The following is a 22,500-nucleotide window of genomic DNA, read 5'->3' as shown; positions in this document are numbered from 1 at the left end:
TAGGGGGCTGGAGGAGGTTACAGAGATACGGAGGGGCTGTAGGGGGGCTGGAGGAGGTTACAGAGATAGGGAGGGGGTGTAGGGGGCTGGAGGAGGTTACAGAGATAGGGAGGGGGTGTAGGGGGCTGGAGGGGGTAACAGAGATAGGGAGGGGGTGTAGGGGGCTGGAGGAGGTTACAGAGATAGGGAGGGGGTGTAGGGGGGCTGGAGGAGGTTACAGAGATAGGGAGGGGGTGTAGGGGGGCTGGAGGAGGTTACAGAGATAGGGAGGGGGTGTAGGGGGGTGGAGGGGGTTACAGAGATAGGGAGGGGGTGTAGGGGGCTGGAGGGGGTTACAGAGATAGGGAGGGGGTGTAGGGGGCTGGAGGAGGTTACAGAGATAGGGAGGGGGTGTAGGGGGGCTGGAGGGGGTTACAGAGATAGGGAGGGGGTGTAGGGGACTGGAGGGGGTTACAGATATAGGGAGGGGGTGTAGGGGGCTGGAGGAGGTTACAGAGATAGGGAGGGGGTGTAGGGGGCTGGAGGAGGTTACAGAGATAGGGAGGGGGTGTAGGGGGCTGGAGGGGGTTACAGAGATAGGGAGGGGGTGTAGGGGGCTGGAGGAGGTTACAGAGATAGGGAGGGGGTGTAGGGGGGCTGGAGGAGGTTACAGAGATAGGGAGGGGGTGTAGTGGGGCTGGAGGAGGTTACAGAGATAGGGAGGGGGTGTAGGGGGGTGGAGGGGGTTACAGAGATAGGGAGGGGGTGTAGGGGGCTGGAGGGGGTTACAGAGATAGGGAGGGGGTGTAGGGGGCTGGAGGAGGTTACAGAGATAGGGAGGGGGTGCAGGGGGCTGGAGGGGGTTACAGAGATAGGGAGGGGGTGTAGGGGGCTGGAGGAGGTTACAGAGATAGGGAGGGGGTGTAGGGGGCTGGAGGAGGTTACAGAGATAGGGAGGGGGTGTAGGGTGGCTGGAGGAGGTTACAGAGATAGGGAGGGGGTGTAGGGGAGCTGGAGGAGGTTACAGAGATAGGGAGGGGGTGTAGGGGGGCTGGAGGAGGTTACAGAGATAGGGAGGGGGTGTAGGGGGCTGGAGGAGGTTACAGAGATAGGGAGGGGGTGTAGGGGGCTGGAGGAGGTTACAGAGATAGGGAGGGGGTGTAGGGGGCTGGAGGAGGTTACAGAGATAGGGAGGGGGTGTAGGGGGCTGGAGGAGGTTACAGAGATAGGGAGGGGGTGTAGGGGGGCTGGAGGGGGTTACAGAGATAGGGAGGGGGTGTAGGGGACTGGAGGAGGTTACAGAGATAGGGAGGGGGTGTAGGGGACTGGAGGGGGTTACAGAGATAGGGAGGGGGTGTAGGGGGGCTGGAGGAGGTTACAGAGATAGGGAGGGGTGTAGGGGGCTGGAGGGGGTTACAGAGATAGGGAGGGGGTGTAGGGGGCTGGAGGGGGTTACAGAGATAGGGAGGGGGTGTAGGGGCTGGAGGGGGTTACAGAGATAGGGAGGGGGTGTAGGGGCTGGAGGGGGTTACAGAGATAGGGAGGGGGTGTAGGGGCTGGAGGAGGTTACAGAGATAGGGAGGGGGTGTAGGGGGCTGGAGGGGGTTACAGAGATAGGGAGGGGGTGTAGGGGGCTTGAGGGGGTTACAGAGATAGGGAGGGGGTGTAGGGGGCTGGAGGAGGTTACAGAGATAGGGAGGGGGTGTAGGGGGCTTGAGGGGGTTACAGAGATAGGGAGGGGGTGTAGGGGCTGGAGGGGGTTACAGAGATAGGGAGGGGGTGTAGGGGCTGGAGGGGGTTACAGAGATAGGGAGGGGGTGTAGGGGCTGGAGGAGGTTACAGAGATAGGGAGGGGGTGTAGGGGGCTGGAGGGGGTTACAGAGATAGGGAGGGGGTGTAGGGGGCTTGAGGGGGTTACAGAGATAGGGAGGGGGTGTAGGGGGCTGGAGGAGGTTACAGAGATAGGGAGGGGGTGTAGGGGGGCTGGAGGGGGTTACAGAGATAGGGAGGGGGTGTAGGGGGCTGGAGGGGGTTACAGAGATAGGGAGGGGGGGTAGGGGGCTGGAGGAGGTTACAGAGATAGGGAGGGGGTGTAGGGGGCTGGAGGGGGTTACAGAGATAGGGAGGGGGTGTAGGGGGCTGGAGGAGGTTACAGAGATAAGGAGGGGGTGTAGGAGGCTGGAGGAGGTTACAGAGATAGGGAGGGGGTGTAGGGGGCTGGAGGAGGTCACAGAGATAGGGAGGGGGTGTAGGGGGCCAGTGCAGGTATGGAGGGAGCTCATTAGGGACAGTGTAGAGGGAGCTTTACTCTGTATCTAACCCCGTGCTGTACCTGTCCTGGGAGTGTTTGATGGGGGGACAGTGTAGAGGGAGCTTTACTCTGTATCTAACCCCGTGCTGTATCTATCCTGGGAGTGTTTGATGGGGGGACAGTGTAGAGGGAGCTTTACTCTGTATCTAACCCCGTGCTGTACCTGTCCTGGGAGTGTTTGATGGGGGACAGTGTAGAGGGAGCTTTACTCTGTATCTAACCCCGTGCTGTACCTGTCCTGGGAGTGTTTGATGGGGGGACAGTGTAGAGGGAGCTTTACTCTGTATCTAACCCCGTGCTGTCCCTGTCCTGGGAGTGTTTGATGGGGACAGTGTAGAGGGAGCTTTACTCTGTATCTAACCCCGTGCTGTACCTGTCCTGGGAGTGGTTGATGGGGGGGACAGTGTAGAGGGAGCTTTACTCTGTATCTAACCCCGTGCTGTACCTGTCCTGGGAGTGTTTGATGGGGGGGACAGTGTAGAGGGAGCTTTACTCTGTATCTAACCCCGTGCTGTACCTGTCCTGGGAGTGTTTGATGGGGGGGACAGTGTAGAGGGAGCTTTACTCTGTATCTAACCCCGTGCTGTACCTGTCCTGGGAGTGTTTGATGGGGGGACAGTGTAGAGGGAACTTTACTCTGTATCTAACCCCGTGCTGTACCTGTCCTGGGAGTGTTTGATGGGGGACAGTGTAGAGGGGGCTTTACTCTGTATCTAACCCCGTGCTGTACCTGTCCTGGGAGTGTTTGATGGGGGGGACAGTGCAGAGGGAGCTTTACCCTGTGTCTAACCGTATTCTGGGCTCTGGGAAGGAAATGTTGATCTCACAATCTCTCGGATATAGGTCAACGCAGTTGATGTCTATCTCATTTCTTTGCCACTTGCTGCACGGCACCCTCATCAACCACAGGTCAGGCTGTGGCCTACTTTATAGGTTTTTAAAGGTTCACATGGGTGATGTTGACCTGATTAAATCTTGCGGGGGGGGGGCATGCGAGATCTGATGTCTGTGGGCGCAGCAGTTCATTGCTGACTGCTCACAGTGAGATGTGCCTCCAGATATCCTGTTCGGCTCGTCTCAGAGGAATCTATAAATGTTACCAAATGCAACGAGCTGTGTGATAATAGCGAGGGTGTTGCCTGCGAGTCAGTCCCCAGTCCTGTGGTCAGGGACATAATGGCGCTGACAAACAGCAAAGCCTAAACTGCTAGGCCGCAATCCTTAGCACAGCAGGAACAGGGCAACCAACGCAAGGGAAAATAATCCTACCCGGGAGTGAGTTACAGACTGGAATCTAATCGAGGGGTTCGGGGTGGTTTATATACAGAATAACAGATGCCCGGGAGTGAGTTACAGACTGGAATCTAATCGAGGGGTTCGGGGTGGTTTATAAACAGAATAACAGATACCCGGGAGTGAGTTACAGACTGGAATCTAATCGAGGGGTTCGGGGTGGTTTATATATACAATAACAGATACCCGGGAGTGAGTTACAGACTGGAATCTAATCGAGGGGTTCGGGGTGGTTTATATACAGAATAACAGATACCCGGGAGTGAGTTACAGACTGGAATCTAATCGAGGGGTTCAGGGTGGTTTATATATAGAATAACAGATACCCGGGTGTGAGTTACAGACTGGAATCTAATCGAGGGGTTCGGGGTGGTTTATATATAGAATAACAGATACCCGGGAGTGAGTTACAGACTGGAATCTAATCGAGGGGTTCGGGGTGGTTTATATACAGGATAACAGATACCCGGGAGTGAGTTGCAGACTGGAATCTAATCGAGGGGTTCGGGGTGGTTTATATATAGAATAACAGATACCCGGGAGTGAGTTACAGACTGGAATCTAATCGAGGGGTTCGGGGTGGTTTATATACAGAATAACAGATACCCGGGAGTGAGTTACAGACTGGAATCTAATTGAGGGGTTCGGGGTGGTTTATATACAGAATAACAGATACCCGGGAGTGAGTTACAGACTGGAATCTAATCGAGGGTTTCGGGGTGGTTTATATACAGAATAACAGATACCCGGGAGTGAGTTACAGACTGGAATCTAATCGAGGGGTTCGGGGTGGTTTATATATAGAATAACAGATACCCGGGAGCGAGTTACAGACTGGAATCTAATCGAGGGTTTCGGGGTGGTTTATATGCAGAATAACAGATACATAAGAACATAAGAACATAAGAAATAGGAGCAGGAGTAGGCCAACTAGCCCCTCGAGCCTGCCCCACCATTCAATAAGATCATGGCTGATGTCTCTTGGCTCAGTTCCACATTCCCGCCCTCTCCCCATAACCCTTAATCCCCTCTGTTATCAAAAACTCATCACCACCCACCGCACAATTTGCCTTTCCACCAATTTTGGTGTCATCTGCAAATTTCGACACCCTACACTCGGTTCCCTCCTCCAGATCATCTATATAAATGGTAAATCCCCCTCGCGATGAAGGCCAGCATCCCATTCGCCTTCCTGACCACCTGCTGTACCTGCAGGCTGGGTTTTTGCGACTCATGCACAAGGACCCCGAGGTCCCTCTGCACCGTCGCCTGCTGCAGTTTTTCTCCACGTAAGTAATAGTCCTTCCTACCATTATTCCTACCAAAGTGGACCACCTCGCACTTGTCAACATTACATGCCATCTGGCATTTCCTGGCCCATTCGCCCAGCCTATCTAGATCCTTCTGTAGACTCCCGGGAGTGAGTTACAGACTGGAATCTAATCGAGGGGTTCGGGGTGGTTTATATACAGAATAACAGATACCCGGGAGTGAGTTACAGACTGGAATCTAATCGAGGGGTTCGGGGTGGTTTATATATAGAATAACAGATACCCGGGAGTGAGTTACAGACTGGAATCTAATCGAGGGGTTCGGGGTGGTTTATATACAGAATAACAGATACCCGGGAGTGAGTTACAGACTGGAATCTAATCGAGGGGTTCGGGGTGGTTTATATACAGAGTAACAGATACCCGGGAGTGAGTTACAGACTGGAATCTAATCGAGGGGCTCGGGGTGGTTTATATACAGAGTAACAGATACCCGGGAGTGAGTTACAGACTGGAATCTAATCGAGGGGTTCGGGGTGGTTTATATATAGAATAACAGATAACCGGGAGTGAGTTACAGACTGGAATCTAATCGAGGGGTTCGGGGTGGTTTATATATAGAATAACAGATACCCGGGAGTGAGTTCCAGACTGGAATCTAATCGAGGGGTTTGGGGTGGTTTATATATAGAATAACAGATACCCGGGAGTGAGTTACAGACTGGAATCTAATCGAGGGGTTCGGGGTGGTTTATATACAGAATAACAGATACCCGGGAGTGAGTTACAGACTGGAATCTAATCGAGGGGTTCGGGGTGGTTTATATATAGAATAACAGACACCCGGGAGTGAGTTACAGACTGGAATCTAATCGAGGGGTTCGGGGTGGTTTATATATAGAATAACAGACACCCGGGAGTGAGTTACAGACTGGAATCTAATCGAGGGGTTCGGGGTGGTTTATATATAGAATAACAGATACCCGGGAGTGAGTTACAGACTGGAATCTAATCGAGGGGTTCGGGGTGGTTTATATATAGAATAACAGATACCCGGGAGTGAGTTACAGACTGGAATCTAATCGAGGGGTTCGGGGGGGTTTATATACAGAATAACAGATACCCGGGAGTGAGTTACAGACTGGAATCTGATCGAGGGGTTCGGGGTGGTTTATATATAGAATAACAGATACCCGGGAGTGAGTTACAGACTGGAATGCCCCAAAGAAAGCATTCTTTCTGGTTGGATCACAGCTCGGTCTGGGATCCTGCTCTGCCCAAGACCGCAAGGAACTACAAAAGGGTGGTGAATGTAGCCCCCAATCCCATCACACAAGCCAGCCTCCCATCCATTGACTCCGTCTACACTTCCCGCTGCCTCGGGGAAAAGCATCGTGACACAGTGGGTTAGCACTGCTGTCTGACAGCGCCAGGGACCCGGGTTCGATTCCCGGGGGCACGGTGACACAGTGGGTTAGCACTGCTGTCTCACAGCGCCAGGGACCCGGGTTCGATTCCCGGGGGCACGGTGACACAGTGGGTTAGCACTGCTGTCTCACAGCGCCAGGGACCCGGGTTCGATTCCCGGGGGGGGGCACGGTGACACAGTGGGTTAGCACTGCTGTCTCACAGCGCCAGGGACCCGGGTTCGATTCCCCGGGGGGGGGGCACGGTGACACAGTGGGTTAGCACTGCTGTCTCACAGCGCCAGGGACCCGGGTTCGATTCCTAGGGAAAATGCATTGGATTATCAGGATCGGGCCTGGGTGGAATTGTGGTCAGTGCACACTCGATGGGCCGAATTCCCTCCCTCTGCACTGCGGAGATTCGATGAAACCAATTTTATGATTCTTTGAATAAGATACAAAAGTCTGAGGTCCCGTACCGACCGACTCAAGAACAGCTTCTTCCCTGCTGCTGTCAGACTTTTGAATGGACCCACCTCGCATTAAGCTGATCTTTCTCTACACCCTCGCTGTGACTGTAACACTACATTCTGCACCCTCTCCTTTCCTTCTCTATGAATGGTATGCTTTGCCTGTACAGCACGCAAGAAACAATACTTTTCACTGTATCCCAGTGACAATAATAAATCAAATCAAATATTAAGCTGATCTTTCTCTACACCCTCGCTGTGACTGTAACACCACATTCTGCACCCTCTCCTTTCCTTCTCTATGAATGGTATGCTTTATATAGCGTGCAAGAAACAATACTTTTCACTGTATCTTAATACATGTGTTAAGAATAAATCAAATATTAAGCTGATCTTTCTCTACACCCTCGCTGTGACTGTGACACTACATTCTGCACCCTGTCCTTTCCTTCTCTATGAATGGTATGCTTTGTCTGTATAGCGCGCAAGAAACAATACTTTTCACTGTATCCCAGTGACAATAATAAATCAAATATTAACTTGATCTTTCTCTACACTCTCGCTGTGAGTGTAACATTACCTTCTGCACCCTCTCCTTTCCTTCTCTATGAATGGTATGCTTTGTCTATATAGAGCGCAAGAAACAATACTTTTCAGTGTGCTCCTTTCCTTCTCTATGAACGGTATGCTTTGTCTATATAGAGCGCAAGAAACAATACTTTTCACTGTATCCCGGAGACAATAATAAATCAGATGAAAAGATAATAATCTCTCACCACAATTCAGAAGTGTATGGATGAGCACCTCAAATGTCACAGAGGTATAAGGCTGGGGAGTGAGGGTTGGAAACTGGGATGGGTACAGATAGCACAGACACGATGGGCGAAGGGCCAGTTTCCCTGCTGTGAAGCTCTGTGACCTGATGTTGCATTCTGTGCACCGTGTCCTTGCGCCCCCGCCCCCGCACCCCCCTTCTCTGGCCTTTCCCGAGCCCCCTGATATCCACCCGGGCTTTTAATTTTCCAAAATCCTCCCAACTCCTGCCTGGGATCAGACAGCAGGTTGGCTTGAGAAGATCTGAGTTTGGGGACGGGGGGTGGGTTTATCTCAGGAAGGAGGTGCCGGGCTCTCGGAGAGGGGTCCAGAGGGAGGGTTGGCAAGAACGATCCCTGGAATGAGGAGCTTGAGGGACTCTGGGTCTGTACTGGATGGGAGTTTAGAATGATTAGGGGGAGGAATCTGATTGAAACTTACAGCGAGGGCCCCTGGATAGAGTGGGACGGGGAGAGGGTGTTCCCACCCGGAGGAAAAACCCGAACCAGAGAGGGCACAACCTCAGGGTGAAGGGACGGTCCTTTAAAACAGGAGGGATTTCCTCACCCAGAGAGTGGGGAATGTGGGGGAATCTTTGCCACAGAGGGGGGTCGGGGTTACTGAGTGTCTCTGAGACAGAGGGAGAGAGAGGTTCCTGATTAATAAGGGGGATTGGGGGGGAAAAGGCCAGGAGAACAGGGGGAGGAGAAAAATATCAGCCGTGATAGAATGGGGGAGCAGACTTGGTGGGCCGAGTGGCCTCATTCTGCTCCAATCTCTTATTGTCTTCGGGATGTGTTGTTCCAATGATACAGGGGCCTCGGGGAGGCCACTCCGAGAGTATCGGGTGGCAGTTTCGGTGGGGGGTCTCCTTTTGCGAGGAAGGGTGTTCTCGCTCTGGAGGGAGTGCGGCGAAGGGTTTCCCAGGCTGATTCCCGGGGATGGCGGGACTCAGGAGAGAGTGACGAGGTTGGGATTGTTTTCCCTGGAGTTCGGGGTGCTTGGGGGGGAGTTTTTGATCTAATTTGATTTGATTTGATTCATTATTGTCACTGGGATACAGTGAAAAGTATTGTTTCTTACACGTTATACAGACAAAGCATACCATTCATAGAGAAGGAAAGGAGAGGGTGCAGAATGTAGTGTTACAGTCACAGCGAGGGTGTAGAGAAAGATCAGCTTAATATTTGATTTGATTTATTATTGTCACTGGGATACAGTGAAAAGTATTGTTTCTTACACGTTATACAGACAAAGCATACCGTTCATAGAGAAGGAAAGGAGAGGGTGCAGAATGTAGTGTTACAGTCACAGCGAGGGTGTAGAGAAAGATCAACTTAATATGTGATTTGATTTATTATTGTCACTGGGATACAGTGAAAAGTATTGTTTCTCACGCGCAGTACAGACAAAGCATACCATTCATAGAGAAGGAAAGGAGAGGGTGCAGAATGTAGTGTTACAGTCACAGCGAGGGTGTAGAGAAAGATCAGCTTAACGCGAGGTGGGTCCATTCAAAAGTCTGACAGCAGCAGGGAAGAAGCTGTTCTTGAGTCGGTCGGTACGGGACCTCAGACTTTTGTATCTTTTTCCCCCGACGGAAGAAGGTGGGAGAGAGAATGTCCGGGGTGTGTGTGGGGGGGGTCCTTAATTATCCCGGCTGCTTTTCCCCCCCCCCCGAGGCAGCGGGAAGTGTAGACGGAGTCAATGGATGGGAGGCTGGTTTGTGTGATGGGATTGGGGGGCTACATTCACCACCCCTTTTGTAGTTCCTTGTGGTCTTGGGCACAGCAGGATCCCAGACCGAGCTGTGATCCAACCCAGAGAGAATGCTTTCTATGGGGGGCGTCTGTAAAAGTTGGGGAGAGTCCGTAGCGGACATGCCCAATTTCCTTAGTCTGCTGAGAAAGTAGAGGTGGGGCTTTCTTAACTATAGTGTCAGCGTTGTGGGGGGAACTAGGACAGGTTGTCGGTGATCTGGACACCTTGAAGCTCTCTCGAGCCTTTCTACTCAGTCCCCGTTGATGTAGACAGCAGGGAAGGGGGGGGCAGGTTCCCCTTTACACCTCCTGAAGCCGGTGACCATCTCCATCGTCTCGTTGGGGGAGAGATTATTGTCCCCGCGCCCAGCTCACCAGGTTCTCCGTCTCGTTCCCTGTCTCGTCTCTGTGTGAGATATGGAAACTTATAAAAGCTCAAACAGCGTTAGACAGGGTTAGATTCGGAAAGAATATTCCCCAAGGTGGGGGGAGCCCAGAACCTTGGGGGGGGCGCAGGTGGAGGGGTTATAGTTTGAGGATAAGGAGATGGAGGTGAGGAAAAATCTCATCCCCCAGAGGTGGAATTTTGTAATTTTGTTTGTAATTTGTAATTTCTGTTTCTGTTTGTAATTTTTATAAATGATCTGGATGAGGGTATAGTTGGGTGGATTAGTAAATTTGCTGATGACACCAAAGTCGGAGGTGTGGTAGATTGTGAGGAAGGGCGTCTTAGTTTACAGGGAGACTTGGACAAGTTGCAGAGCTGGGCCGAGAGGTGGCGGATGGAGTTTAATGCGGAGAAGTGTGAGGTAATTCACTTTGGTAGGAATAACAGATGTGTTGAGTATAGGGCTAACGGTAGGACTCTGAATAGTGTGGATGGACAGAGGGATCTAGGTGTATGTGTACATAGATCCCTGAAAGTTGGGAATCAAGTAGATAAGGTTGTTAAGTAGGCATACGGTGTCTTGGCGTTTATTGGTAGGGGGATTGAATTTAGGAGTCACAGCGTCATGTTGCAACTGTACACAACTCTGGTGCGGCCGCACTTGGAGTACTGTGTGCAGTTCTGGTCCCCACATTACAGGAAGGATGTGGAGGCTTTGGAGAGGGTGCAGAGGAGGTTTACCAGGATGTTGCCTGGTATGGAGGGGAGGTCCTATGAGGAGAGATTGAGGGATTTGAGGTTGTTTTTGTTAGAAAGAAGGAGGCTAAGAGGAGACCTTATTGAAACATATAAGATGATTAGAGGTTTGGATAGGGTGGACAGTGATAGCCTTTTTCCTCGGATGGAGAAAGCTAGCACGAGGGGGCATGGCTTTAAATTAAGGGGGGGTAGTTATAGGACGGATGTCAGGGGTAGGTTCTTTACCCAGAGGGTGGTGAGGGATTGGAATGCCCTGCCTGTTGCAGTTGTAGATGCGCCTAGTTTGGGGGCGTTTAAGAGATCCGTGGATAGGTTTATGGACAGAAAGGGATTGGTTTAGGTTAGAGGGTCATTGCTTTTTTAACTGGTCGGCGCAACATCGTGGGCCGAAGGGCCTGTTCTGCGCTGTAATGTTCTATGTTCACTCCCACATAAAGTTGTTGAGGACAAAAGGTTGTACGATGACAAGAAGGAACTAGATGTCGCTCTTTGGGCTAAAGGGATCCAAGGATTTCGGGGAGATGACGGGGCATCAGGATGTTGCATTCAGTGGTCAGGGGTGCTCGCAACGTATGGAGAAGCAAGCTCGATGGGCTGAATGGCCTCCTCCTCTTCTTGTGTGACAAGCTGGAGAGAAAAAGAGAGTGAATACCCTCCTGCTGGAACTGACACGATGATTTGGTGCTGGTGGGATCTTGCCTCTGGACGATGGGTGGGCTCCGAGTTCTCCCCCCCCGATCTGTGACTCCGATGAATGAATGCTCGTCACCCCCTGAAGGTTTTGCTCTCTGACCTCTCACCCTTGCCCCCTTGCTCCAGGTCTCCAGGTCAAACCCGCACCCTGTCTCGGGGAGCCGTTGCAACGCAACGAGAGAATATTACATCAAGGGTCGTGATACCTGCTGTAAGAAATGTCCCCCAGGTAGGAACTAATTCCACTTTCACAACCACTACAGGGAGCTTTACTCTGTATCTAACCCCGTGCTGTACCTGTCCTGGGAGTGTTTGATGGGGGGACAGTGTAGAGGGAGCTTTACTCTGTATCTAACCCCGTGCTGTACCTGTCCTGGGAGTGTTTGATGGGGGGACAGTGCAGAGGGAGCTTTACTCTGTATCTAACCCCGTGCTGTACCTGTCCTGGGAGTGTTTGATGGGGGGACAGTGTAGAGGGAGCTTTACTCTGTATCTAACCCCGTGCTGTACCTGTCCTGGGAGTGTTTGATGGGGGACAGTGTAGAGGGAGCTTTACTCTGTATCTAACCCCGTGCTGTACCTGTCCTGGGAGTGTTTGATGGGGACAGTGTAGAGGGAGATTTAGTCTGTATCTAACCCCGTGCTGTACCTGCCCTGGGAGTGTTTGATGGGGGGACAGTGTAGAGGGAGCTTTACTCTGTATCTAACCCTGTGCTGTACCTGTCCTGGGAGTGTTTGATGGGGGGACAGTGTAGAGGGAGCTTTACTCTGTATCTAACCCCGTGCTGTACCTGTCCTGGGAGTGTTTGATGGGGGGACAGTGTAGAGGGAGCTTTACTCTGTATCTAACCCCGTGCTGTACCTGTCCTGGGAGTGTTTGATGGGAACAGTGTAGAGGCTGCTTTACTCTGTATCTAACCCCATGCTGTACCTGTCCTGGGAGTGTTTGATGGAGGGACAGTGTAGAGGGAGCTTTACTCTGTATCTAACCCCGTGCTGTCCCTGTCCTGGGAGTGTTTGATGGGGGGGACAGTGTAGAGGGAGCTTTACTCTGTATCTAACCCCGTGCTGTCCCTGTCCTGGGAGTGTTTGATGGGGGGACAGTGTAGAGGGAGCTTTACTCTGTATCTAACCCCGTGCTGTCCCTGTTGTGGGAGTGTTTGATGGGGGGGACAGTGTAGAGGGAGCTTTACTCTGTATCTAACCCCGTGCTGTACCTCTCCTGGGAGTGTTTGATGGGGGGACAGTGTAGAGGGACCTTTACTCAGTATCTAACCCCGTGCTGTCCCTGTCCTGGGAGTGTTTGATGGGGACAATGTAGAGGGAGCTTTACTCTGTATCTAACCCCGTGCTGTACCTGTCCTGGGAGTGTTTGATGGGGGGGACAGTGTAGAGGGAGCTTTACTCTGTATCTAACCCCGTGCTGTACCTGTCCTGGGAGTGTTTGATGGGGACAGTGTAGGGGGAGCTTTACTCTGTATCTAACCCCGTGCTGTCCCTGTCCTGGGAGTGTTTGATGGGGGGATAGAGCTGTTGTGTTGGGTCTATTGTCTATTTAGTTCCTCGTTGACTGGAACAGATTTTGTGAGTGACATTGATTTGGTCCTGTGACAGGTTCCTACGCCTCCCAGCGCTGTACAAGGCAATCAGAGACTCAGTGCCGGACCTGCTCCCCTGGAGAATACACCGCCTTCTGGAATTATATCCGGGAATGTCATCTCTGTTCCTCCTGCGATCACCGTATGTTCCGACGGAGCTTCCACTCTCACTTCCCCAGGGTCAACGGGGGTCGGGGTAGGGGCGGGAGGTGGGGAGGGAACTGCGTTGGACACAGAGGGGCCCAATGGACCCCTCCTGTTCCTGTGTAACGGGCTGGAGAGAGAGAGAGGGAGAGAGAGAGAGAGACGGGATGAATGGCCTCGTCCTGTTCCTGTGTATTTGATTTTGGTGAGTAATTAAGTCGTCTGCATTCTCTCCCTCAGGAAGGGGTCTGGTTGTCAAGACTAACTGCACCCCCGAACGCAACACCGAGTGTCAGTGTCGGGAGGGGCATCATTGCGTCTCGTGGGACAACTGCGCAGAGTGCAACCCCCACAGTGAATGTGGCCCAGGGTCGGAGCTGGTACAACCTGGTAAGGTGCCCTCCCCCCCCACCGGCTACCGACCGGATACACTCCCCGAACCCCTCGATTAGATTCCAGTCCGTAACTCACTCCCGGGTATCTGTTATTCTGTATATAAACCACCCCGAACCCCTCGATTAGATTCCAGTCTGTAACTCACTCCCGGGTATCTGTTATTCTGTATATAAACCACCCCGAACCCCTCGATTAGATTCCAGTCTGTAACTCACTCCCGGGTATCTGTTATTCTGTATATAAACCACCCCGAACCCCTCGATTAGATTCCAGTCTGTAACTCACTCCCGGGTATCTGTTATTCTGTATATAAACCACCCCGAACCCCTCGATTAGATTCCAGTCTGTAACTCACTCCCGGGTATCTGTTATTCTATATATAAACCCCACCGAACCCCTCGATTAGATTCCAGTCTGTAACTTACTCCCGGGTATCTGTTATTCGATATATAAACCACCCCGAACCCCTCGATTAGATTCCAGTCTGTAACTCACTCCCGGGTATCTGTTATTCTATATATAAACCACCCCGAACCCCTCGATTAGATTCCAGTCTGTAACTCGCTCCCGGGTATCTGTTATTCTGTATATAAACCACCCCGAACCCCTCGATTAGATTCCAGTCTGTAACTCACTCCCGGGTATCTGTTATTCTATATATAACCCACCCCGAACCCCTCGATTAGATTCCAGTCTGTAACTCACTCCCGGGTATCTGTTATTCTATATATAAACCACCCCGAACCCCTCGATTAGATTCCAGTCTGTAACTCACTCCCGGGTATCTGTTATTCTATATATAAACCACCCCGAACCCGTCGATTAGATTCCAGTCTGTAACTCACTCCCGGGTATCTGTTATTCTGTATATAAACCACCCCGAACCCCTCGATTAGATTCCAGTCTGTAACTCGCTCCCGGTTATCTGTTATTCTGTATATAAACCACCCCGAACCCCTCGATTAGATTCCAGTCTGTAACTCACTCCCGGGTATCTGTTATTCTGTATATAAACCACCCCGAACCCCTCGATTAGATTCCAGTCTGTAACTCACTCCCGGGTATCTGTTATTCTGTATATAAACCACCCCGAACCCCTCGATTAGATTCCAGTCTGTAACTCACTCCCGGGTATCTGTTATTCTGTATATAAACCACCCCGAACCCCTCGATTAGATTCCAGTCTGTAACTCACCCCCGGGTATCTGTTATTCTGTATATAAACCACCCCGAACCCCTCGATTAGATTCCAGTCTGTAACTCACTCCCGGGTATCTGTTATTCTATATATAACCCACCCCGAACCCCTCGATTAGATTCCAGTCTGTAACTCACTCCCGGGTATCTGTTATTCTACATATAAACAACCCCGAACCTCTCGATTAGATTCCAGTCTGTAACTCACTCCCGGGTATCTGTTATTCTACATATAAACCACCCCGAACCTCTCGATTAGATTCCAGTCTGTAACTCACTCCCGGGTATCTGTTATTCTATATATAAACCACCCCGAACCCCTCGATTAGATTCCAGTCTGTAACTCACCCCCGGGTATCTGTTATTCTGTATATAAACCACCCCGAACCCCTCGATTAGATTCCAGTCTGTAACTCACTCCCGGGTATCTGTTATTCTATATATAAACCACCCCGAACCCCTCGATTAGATTCCAGTCTGTAACTCACTCCCGGGTATCTGTTATTCTACATATAAACCACCCCGAACCTCTCGATTAGATTCCAGTCTGTAACTCACTCCCGGGTATCTGTTATTCTATATATAAACCACCCCGAACCCCTCGATTAGATTCCAGTCTGTAAATCACTCCCGGGTATCTGTTATTCTATATATAAACCCCGCCGAACCCCTCGATTAGATTCCTGTCTGTAACTCACTCCCGGGTATCTGTTATTCTATATATAAACCACCCCGAACCCCTCGATTAGATTCCAGTCTGTAACTCACTCCCGGGTATCTGTTATTCTATATATAAACCACCCCGAACCCCTCGATTAGATTCCAGTCTGTAACTCACTCCCGGGTATCTGTTATTCTGTATATAAACCACCCCGAACCCCTCGATTAGATTCCAGTCTGTAACTCACTCCCGGGTATCTGTTATTCTATATAAACCACACCGAACCCCTCGATTAGATTCCAGTCTGTAACTCACTCCCGGGTATCTGTTATTCGGTATATAAACCACCCCGAACCCCTCGATTAGATTCCAGTCTGTAACTCACTCCCGGGTATCTGTTATTCTGTATATAAACCACCCCGAACCCCTCGATTAGATTCCAGTCTGTAACTCACTCCCGGGTATCTGTTATTCTGTATATAAACCACCCCGAACCCCTCGATTAGATTCCAGTCTGTAACTCACCCCCGGGTATCTGTTATTCTGTATATAAACCACCCCGAACCCCTCGATTAGATTCCAGTCTGTAACTCACTCCCGGGTATCTGTTATTCTATATATAAACCACCCCGAACCCCTCGATTAGATTCCAGTCTGTAACTCACTCCCGGGTATCTGTTATTCTACATATAAACCACCCCGAACCTCTCGATTAGATTCCAGTCTGTAACTCACTCCCGGGTATCTGTTATTCTACATATAAACCACCCCGAGCCTCTCGATTAGATTCCAGTCTGTAACTCACTCCCGGGTATCTGTTATTCTATATATAAACCACCCCGAACCCCTCGATTAGATTCCAGTCTGTAACTCACCCCCGGGTATCTGTTATTCTGTATATAAACCACCCCGAACCCCTCGATTAGATTCCAGTCTGTAACTCACTCCCGGGTATCTGTTATTCTATATATAAACCATCCCGAACCCCTCGATTAGATTCCAGTCTGTAACTCACTCCCGGGTATCTGTTATTCTGTATATAAACCACCCCGAACCTCTCGATTAGATTCCAGTCTGTAACTCACTCCCGGGTATCTGTTATTCTATATATAAACCACCCCGAACCCCTCGATTAGATTCCAGTCTGTAAATCACTCCCGGGTATCTGTTATTCTATATATAAACCCCGCCGAACCCCTCGATTAGATTCCTGTCTGTAACTCACTCCCGGGTATCTGTTATTCTATATATAAACCACCCCGAACCCCTCGATTAGATTCCAGTCTGTAACTCACTCCCGGGTATCTGTTATTCTATATATAAACCACCCCGAACCCCTCGATTAGATTCCAGTCTGTAACTCACTCCCGGGTATCTGTTATTCTGTATATAAACCACCCCGAACCCCTCGATTAGATTCCAGTCTGTAACTCACTCCCGGGTATCTGTTATTCTATATAAACCACACCGAACCCCTCGATTAGATTCCAGTCTGTAACTCACTCCCGGGTATCTGTTATTCGGTATATAAACCACCCCGAACCCCTCGATTAGATTCCAGTCTGTAACTCACTCCCGGGTATCTGTTATTCTGTATATAAACCACCCCGAACCCCTCGATTAGATTCCAGTCTGTAACTCACTCCCGGGTATCAGTTATTCTATATATAAACCATCCCGAACCCCTCGATTAGATTCCAGTCTGTAACTCACTCCCGGGTATCTGTTATTCTGTATATAAACCACCCCGAGCCCCTCGATTCGATTCCAGTCTGTAACTCACTCCCGGGTATCTGTTATTCTGTATATAAACCACCCCGAACCCCTCTATTAGATTCCAGTCTGTAACTCACTCCCGGGTATCTGTTATTCTGTATATAAACCACCCCGAACCCCTCGATTAGATTCCAGTCTGTAACTCACTCCCGGGTATCTGTTATTCTATATATAAACCACCCCGAACCCCTCGATTAGATTCCAGTCTGTAACTCACTCCCGGGTATCTGTTATTCTGTATATAAACCACCCCAAACCCCTCGATTAGATTCCAGTCTGTAACTCACTCCCGGGTATCTGTTATTCTGTATATAAACCACCCCGAACCCCTCGATTAAATTCCAGTCTGTAACTCACTCCCCGTATCTCTTTGTGAGAATTCTCCCATTTTGCTGCTATAGGTTCTCCAATGTTGGACACCATCTGCCGAGAATGTCCAACCGGAACTTTCCAGAATGAATCGACAGTCGAAAAATGTCGAAGTCACAAAAAGTAAGAATAATCTTCAAGACAAACCGTTACATTGACTATCGGAATGGGTCTTCGATGGAGATTAGAGGGAGGGTCTTCGATGGGAGAGTTAGGGGATTAGAGGGAGGGTCTTCGATGGAGAGTTAGGGGATTAGAGGGATGGTCTTCGATGGGAGAGTTAGGGGATTAGAGGGATGGTCTTCGATGGAGAGTTATGTGATTAGAGGGATGGTCTTCGATGGGAGAGTTAGGGGATTAGAGGGATGGTCTTCGATGGAGAGTTAGGGGGATTAGAGGGATGGTCTTCGATGGAGAGTTAGGGGATTAGAGGGAGGGTCTTCGATGGAGAGTTAGGGGGATTAGAGGGATGGTCTTCGATGGAGAGTTAGGGGATTAGAGGGATGGTCTTCGATGGAGAGTTAGGGGATTAGAGGGATGGTCTTCGATGGGAGAGTTAGGGGATTAGAGGGATGGTCTTTGATGGGAGAGTTAGGGGGATTAGAGGGATGGTCTTCGATGGAGAGTTATGTGATTAGAGGGATGGTCTTCGATGGAGAGTTAGGGGATTAGAGGGATGGTCTTCGATGGAGAGTTAGGGGATTAGAGGGATGGTCTTCGATGGAGAGTTATGTGATTAGAGGGATGGTCTTCGATGGGAGAGTTAGGGGATTAGAGGGATGGTCTTCGATGGAGAGTTAGGGGGATTAGAGGGATGGTCTTCGATGGAGAGTTAGGGGATTAGAGGGAGGGTCTTCGATGGAGAGTTAGGGGGATTAGAGGGATGGTCTTCGATGGAGAGTTAGGGGATTAGAGGGATGGTCTTCGATGGAGAGTTAGGGGGATTAGAGGGATGGTCTTCGATGGAGAGTTAGGGGGATTAGAGGGATGGTCTTTGGGATAATTGGGGAATTGGAGAGTGCGGAACACCCTCAGTATTGATTCTCTCAGAGGCACAGATGCTCGATCAGATGTTGATATATTGAAATAAAGATTGGAAATTTATCCCTCTGGCTATTATCGCAAATTAATTTGACTCATTTTGTATCTATCCCTCTGCTTCCCTCCTTCTTCTGATCACCTCGCTCTCTCTGTCATTCTCTCTCGCTCTTTCTCTCTTCACCCTTCGAACTTGATTTCTCCCGCTCCCCTTCTCATTCATCCTCCCTCTCTCTCCGCCCACCTCCATCTCTCTCTCCACCCATCTCTCGCTCTCTCCACCCGTCTCTCCCCCCTCCATCCATATCTCCCTCTCTTCGACCAACTCTCCCTCTCTCCATCCATCTCTCCCTCTCTCCATCCATCTCTCCCTCTCTCCGTCCATCTCTCCCTCTCTCCATCCATCTCTCGCTCTCTCCGTCCATCTCTCCCTCTCTGTGTCCATCTCTTCCTCTCTCCGTCCATCTCTCCCTCTCTGTGTCCATCTCTCCCTCTCTCCGTCCATCTCTCCCTCTCTGTGTCCATCTCTCCCTCTCTCCGTCCATCTCTCTCTCTCTCCATCCATCTCTCTGTCCATCTCTCCCTCTCTCCGTCCATCTCTCCCTCTCTCCGTCCATCTCTCCCCCTCTCCGTCCATCTCTCCCTCTCTCCGTCCATCTCTCCCTCTCTGTGTCCATCTCTTCCTCTCTCCGTCCATCTCTCGCTCTCTCTGTCCATCTCTCCCTCTCTCCGTCCATCTGTCCCTCTCTCCGTCCATCTCTTCCTCTCTCCGTCCATCTCTCCCTCTCTCCGTCCATCTCTCCCTCTCTCCGTCCATCTCTCCCTCTCTGTGTCCATCTCTCCCTGTCTCCGTCCATCTCTCGCTCTCTCCGTCCATCTCTCCCTCTCTCCGTCCATCTCTCCCTCTCTGTGTCCATCTCTTCCTCTCTCCGTCCATCTCTCCCTCTCTCCGCCCACCTCTCGCTCTCTCCGTCCATCTCTCCCTGTCTCCGTCCATCTCTCCCTCTCTCCGTCCACCTCTCCCTCTCTCCGTCCATCTCTCCCTCTCTCCGTCCATCTCTCCCTCTCTCCGCCCATCTCTCCCCCTCTCCGCCCATCTCTCCCCCTCTCCGTCCATCTCTCCCCCTCTCCGTCCATCTCTCCCTCTCTCCGTCCATCTCTCTCTCTCTCCGTCCATCTCTCCCTCTCCCTGTCCATCTCTCTCTCTCTCCCCATCCACCTCTCTCTCTGAACATCTCACCCTCTCTCTGTCCACCTCTCCCTCTCTCCTTCTCTCTCTCAATCTCTCTCTCCGTACAGTTGTACAGCGCTTGGACTAGTTGAGTGGAAACGGGGATCTGCAATCTCAGACAGTATCTGCTCAGAGCCCATGACCACCCGGGTCCCAGAACTCAAAACCCAATCCCCCAATAGAGAGAACAACAGTGAGTATCTAACCCCGTTGCTGTCCCTGTCCTGGGAGTGTTTGATGGGGGGACAGTGTAGAGGGAGCTTTACTCTGTATCTAACCCCGTGCTGTACCTGTCCTGGGAGTGTTTGATGGGGGGACAGTGTAGAGGGAGCTTTACTCTGTATCTAACCCCGTGCTGTACCTGTCCTGGGAGTGTTTGATGGGGGGACAGTGTAGAGGGAGCTTTACTCTGTATCTAACCCCGTGCTGTAACTGTCCTGGGAGTGTTTGATGGGGGGGACAGTGTAGAGGGAGCTTTACTCTGTATCTAACCCCGTGCTGTACCTGTCCTGGGAGTGTTTGATGGGGGGACAGTGTAGAGGGAGCTTTACTCTGTATCTAACCCCGTGCTGTACCTGTCCTGGGAGTGTTTGATGAGGGGGACAGTGTAGAGGGAGCTTTACTCTGTATCTAACCCCGTGCTGTACCTGTCCTGGGAGTGTTTGATGGGGGACAGTGTAGAGGGAGCTTTACTCTGTATCTAACCCCGTGCTGTACCTGTCCTGGGAGTGTTTGATGGGGGGGACAGTGTAGAGGGAGCTTTACTCTGTATCTAACCCCGTGCTGTACCTGTCCTGGGAGTGTTTGATGGGGGGACAGTGTAGAGGGAGCTTTACTCTGTATCTAACCCCGTGCTGTACCTGTCCTGGGAGTGTTTGATGGGGGACAGTGTAGAGGGAGCTTTACTCTGTATCTAACCCCGTGCTGTACCTGTCCTGGGAGTGTTTGATGGGGGGGACAGTGTAGAGGGAGCTTTACTCTGTATCTAACCCCGTGCTGTACCTGTCCTGGGAGTGTTTGATGGGGGGACAGTGTAGAGGGAGCTTTACTCTGTATCTAACCCCGTGCTGTCCCTGTCCTGGGAGTGTTTGATGGGGGGACAGTGTAGAGGGAGCTTTACTCTGTATCTAACCCCGTGCTGTACCTGTCCTGGGAGTGTTTGATGGGGGACAGTGTAGAGGGAGCTTTACTCTGTATCTAACCCCGTGCTGTACGTGTCCTGGGAGTGTTTGATGGGGGGGACAGTGTAGAGGGAGCTTTACTCTGTATCTAACCCCGTGCTGTCCCTGTCCTGGGAGTGTTTGATGGGGGGACAGTGCAGAGGGAGCTTTACTCTATATCTAAGCCTGTGCTGTACCTGTCCTGGGAGTGTTTGATGGGGGGGACAGTGTAGAGGGAGCTTTACTCTGTATCTAACCCCGTGCTGTACCTGTCCTGGGAGTGTTTGATGGGGACAGTGTAGAGGGAGCTTTACTCTGTATCTAACCCCGTGCTGTACCTGTCCTGGGAGTGTTTGATGGGGACAGTGTAGAGGGAGCTTTACTCTGTATCTAACCCCGTGCTGTACCTGTCCTGGGAGTGTTTGATGGGGGGACAGTGTAGAGGGAGCTTTACTCTGTATCTAACCCCGTGCTGTACCTGTCCTGGGAGTGTTTGATGGGGGGACAGTGTAGAGGGACCTTTACTCTGTATCTAACCCCGTGCTGTACCTGTCCTGGGAGTGTTTGATGGGGGATAGTGTAGAGGGAGCTTTACTCTGTATCTAACCCCGTGCTGTACCTGTCCTGGGAGTGTTTGATGGGGGATAGTGTAGAGGGAGCTTTACTCTGTATCTAACCCTGTGCTGTACCTGTCCTGGGAGTGTTTGATGGGGGGACAGTGTAGAGGGAGCTTTACTCTGTATCTAACCCCGTGCTGTACCTGTCCTGGGAGTGTTTGATGGGGGACAGTGTAGAGGGAGCTTTACTCTGTATCTAACCCTGTGCTGTACCTGTCCTGGGAGTGTTTGATGGGGGGACAGTGTAGAGGGAGCTTTACTCTGTATCTAACCCCGTGCTGTCCCTGTCCTGGGAGTGTTTGATGGGGGGACAGTGTAGAGGGAGCTTTACTCTGTATCTAACCCCGTGCCGTACCTGTCCTGGGAGTGTTTGATGGGGGGGACAGTGTAGAGGGAGCTTTACTCTGTATCTAACCCCGTGCTGTACCTGTCCTGGGAGTGTTTGATGGGGACAGTGTAGAGGGAGCTTTACTCTGTATCTAACCCCGTGCTGTCCCTGTCCTGGGAGTGTTTGATGGGGGGGACAGTGTAGAGGGAGCTTTACTCTGTATCTAACCCCGTGCTGTACCTGTCCTGGGAGTGTTTGATGGGGGGACAGTGTAGTGGGAGCTTTACTCTGTATCTAACCCCGTGCTGTCCCTGTCCTGGGAGTGTTTGATGGGGGGGACAGTGTAGAGGGAGCTTTACCCTGTATCTAACCCCGTGCTGTACCTGTCTTGGGAGTGTTTGATGGGGACAGTGTAGAGGGAGCTTTACCCTGTATCTAACCCCATGCTGTACCTGTCCTGGGAGTGTTTGATGGGGGGACAGTGTAGAGGGAGCTTTACTCTGTATCTAATGATCTCTTTTCTTTTGCAGGTCTGGGTAAATCTGATGTGTTAACTGTTGTATTATCCATCACTTGTGTCTGTTGTGTTTTTCTGGCTGCTTTTATTGCCTGCAATCGGAGGTCCAGATTTTGTGAAGGTAAGTCCGCCCCTCGAGCTGCGGTCCTGAGGCCAATGTCAGGCCTCCTCCCCTCCCCTCGCGCCGACAGTCTCCCACCTCAGGCGACGCTGGCTGAGGCAGCGACGGGATTGGGAGAGGGCAGGCGTGCGAGGCTCTGTGCGAGGGCTCTGTGCGAGGCTCGCTACTCCCCGCTTGCTCCCCACCTTGCTCTGGCTGGGAGGC

The 22,500-nt window shown here is 51.3% G+C and overlaps 1 protein-coding gene across 1 annotated transcript in view; it reads left to right on the top strand.

Annotated features, from left to right (window-relative positions):
* Positions 1-22,296, top strand: part of LOC145340587 (tumor necrosis factor receptor superfamily member 5-like) — a gene marked incomplete at its 3' end in the record, with an annotated part of 27,243 nt that extends 4,947 nt beyond the window's left edge. Inside the window, exons 2-7 of the mRNA XM_080185053.1 lie at positions 11,270-11,372; positions 12,758-12,883; positions 13,126-13,275; positions 17,317-17,407; positions 19,622-19,746; positions 22,189-22,296. Of these exons, the coding sequence (XP_080041179.1) occupies positions 11,270-11,372; positions 12,758-12,883; positions 13,126-13,275; positions 17,317-17,407; positions 19,622-19,746; positions 22,189-22,296 (703 nt within the window). The remainder of the gene's footprint in view (positions 1-11,269; positions 11,373-12,757; positions 12,884-13,125; positions 13,276-17,316; positions 17,408-19,621; positions 19,747-22,188) is intronic.
* Positions 22,297-22,500: the final 204 nt, after the last annotated feature.

This window comes from Carcharhinus amblyrhynchos, unplaced genomic scaffold (genome assembly GCF_965287045.1).
Source record: "Carcharhinus amblyrhynchos unplaced genomic scaffold, sCarAmb.v2.hapA chromosome_1173, whole genome shotgun sequence".
Lineage (NCBI taxonomy): Eukaryota > Metazoa > Chordata > Chondrichthyes > Carcharhiniformes > Carcharhinidae > Carcharhinus > Carcharhinus amblyrhynchos.
The sequence above is the reverse complement of the archived record's forward strand: the minus strand, read 5'-3'. Positions and strand labels throughout refer to the sequence as shown.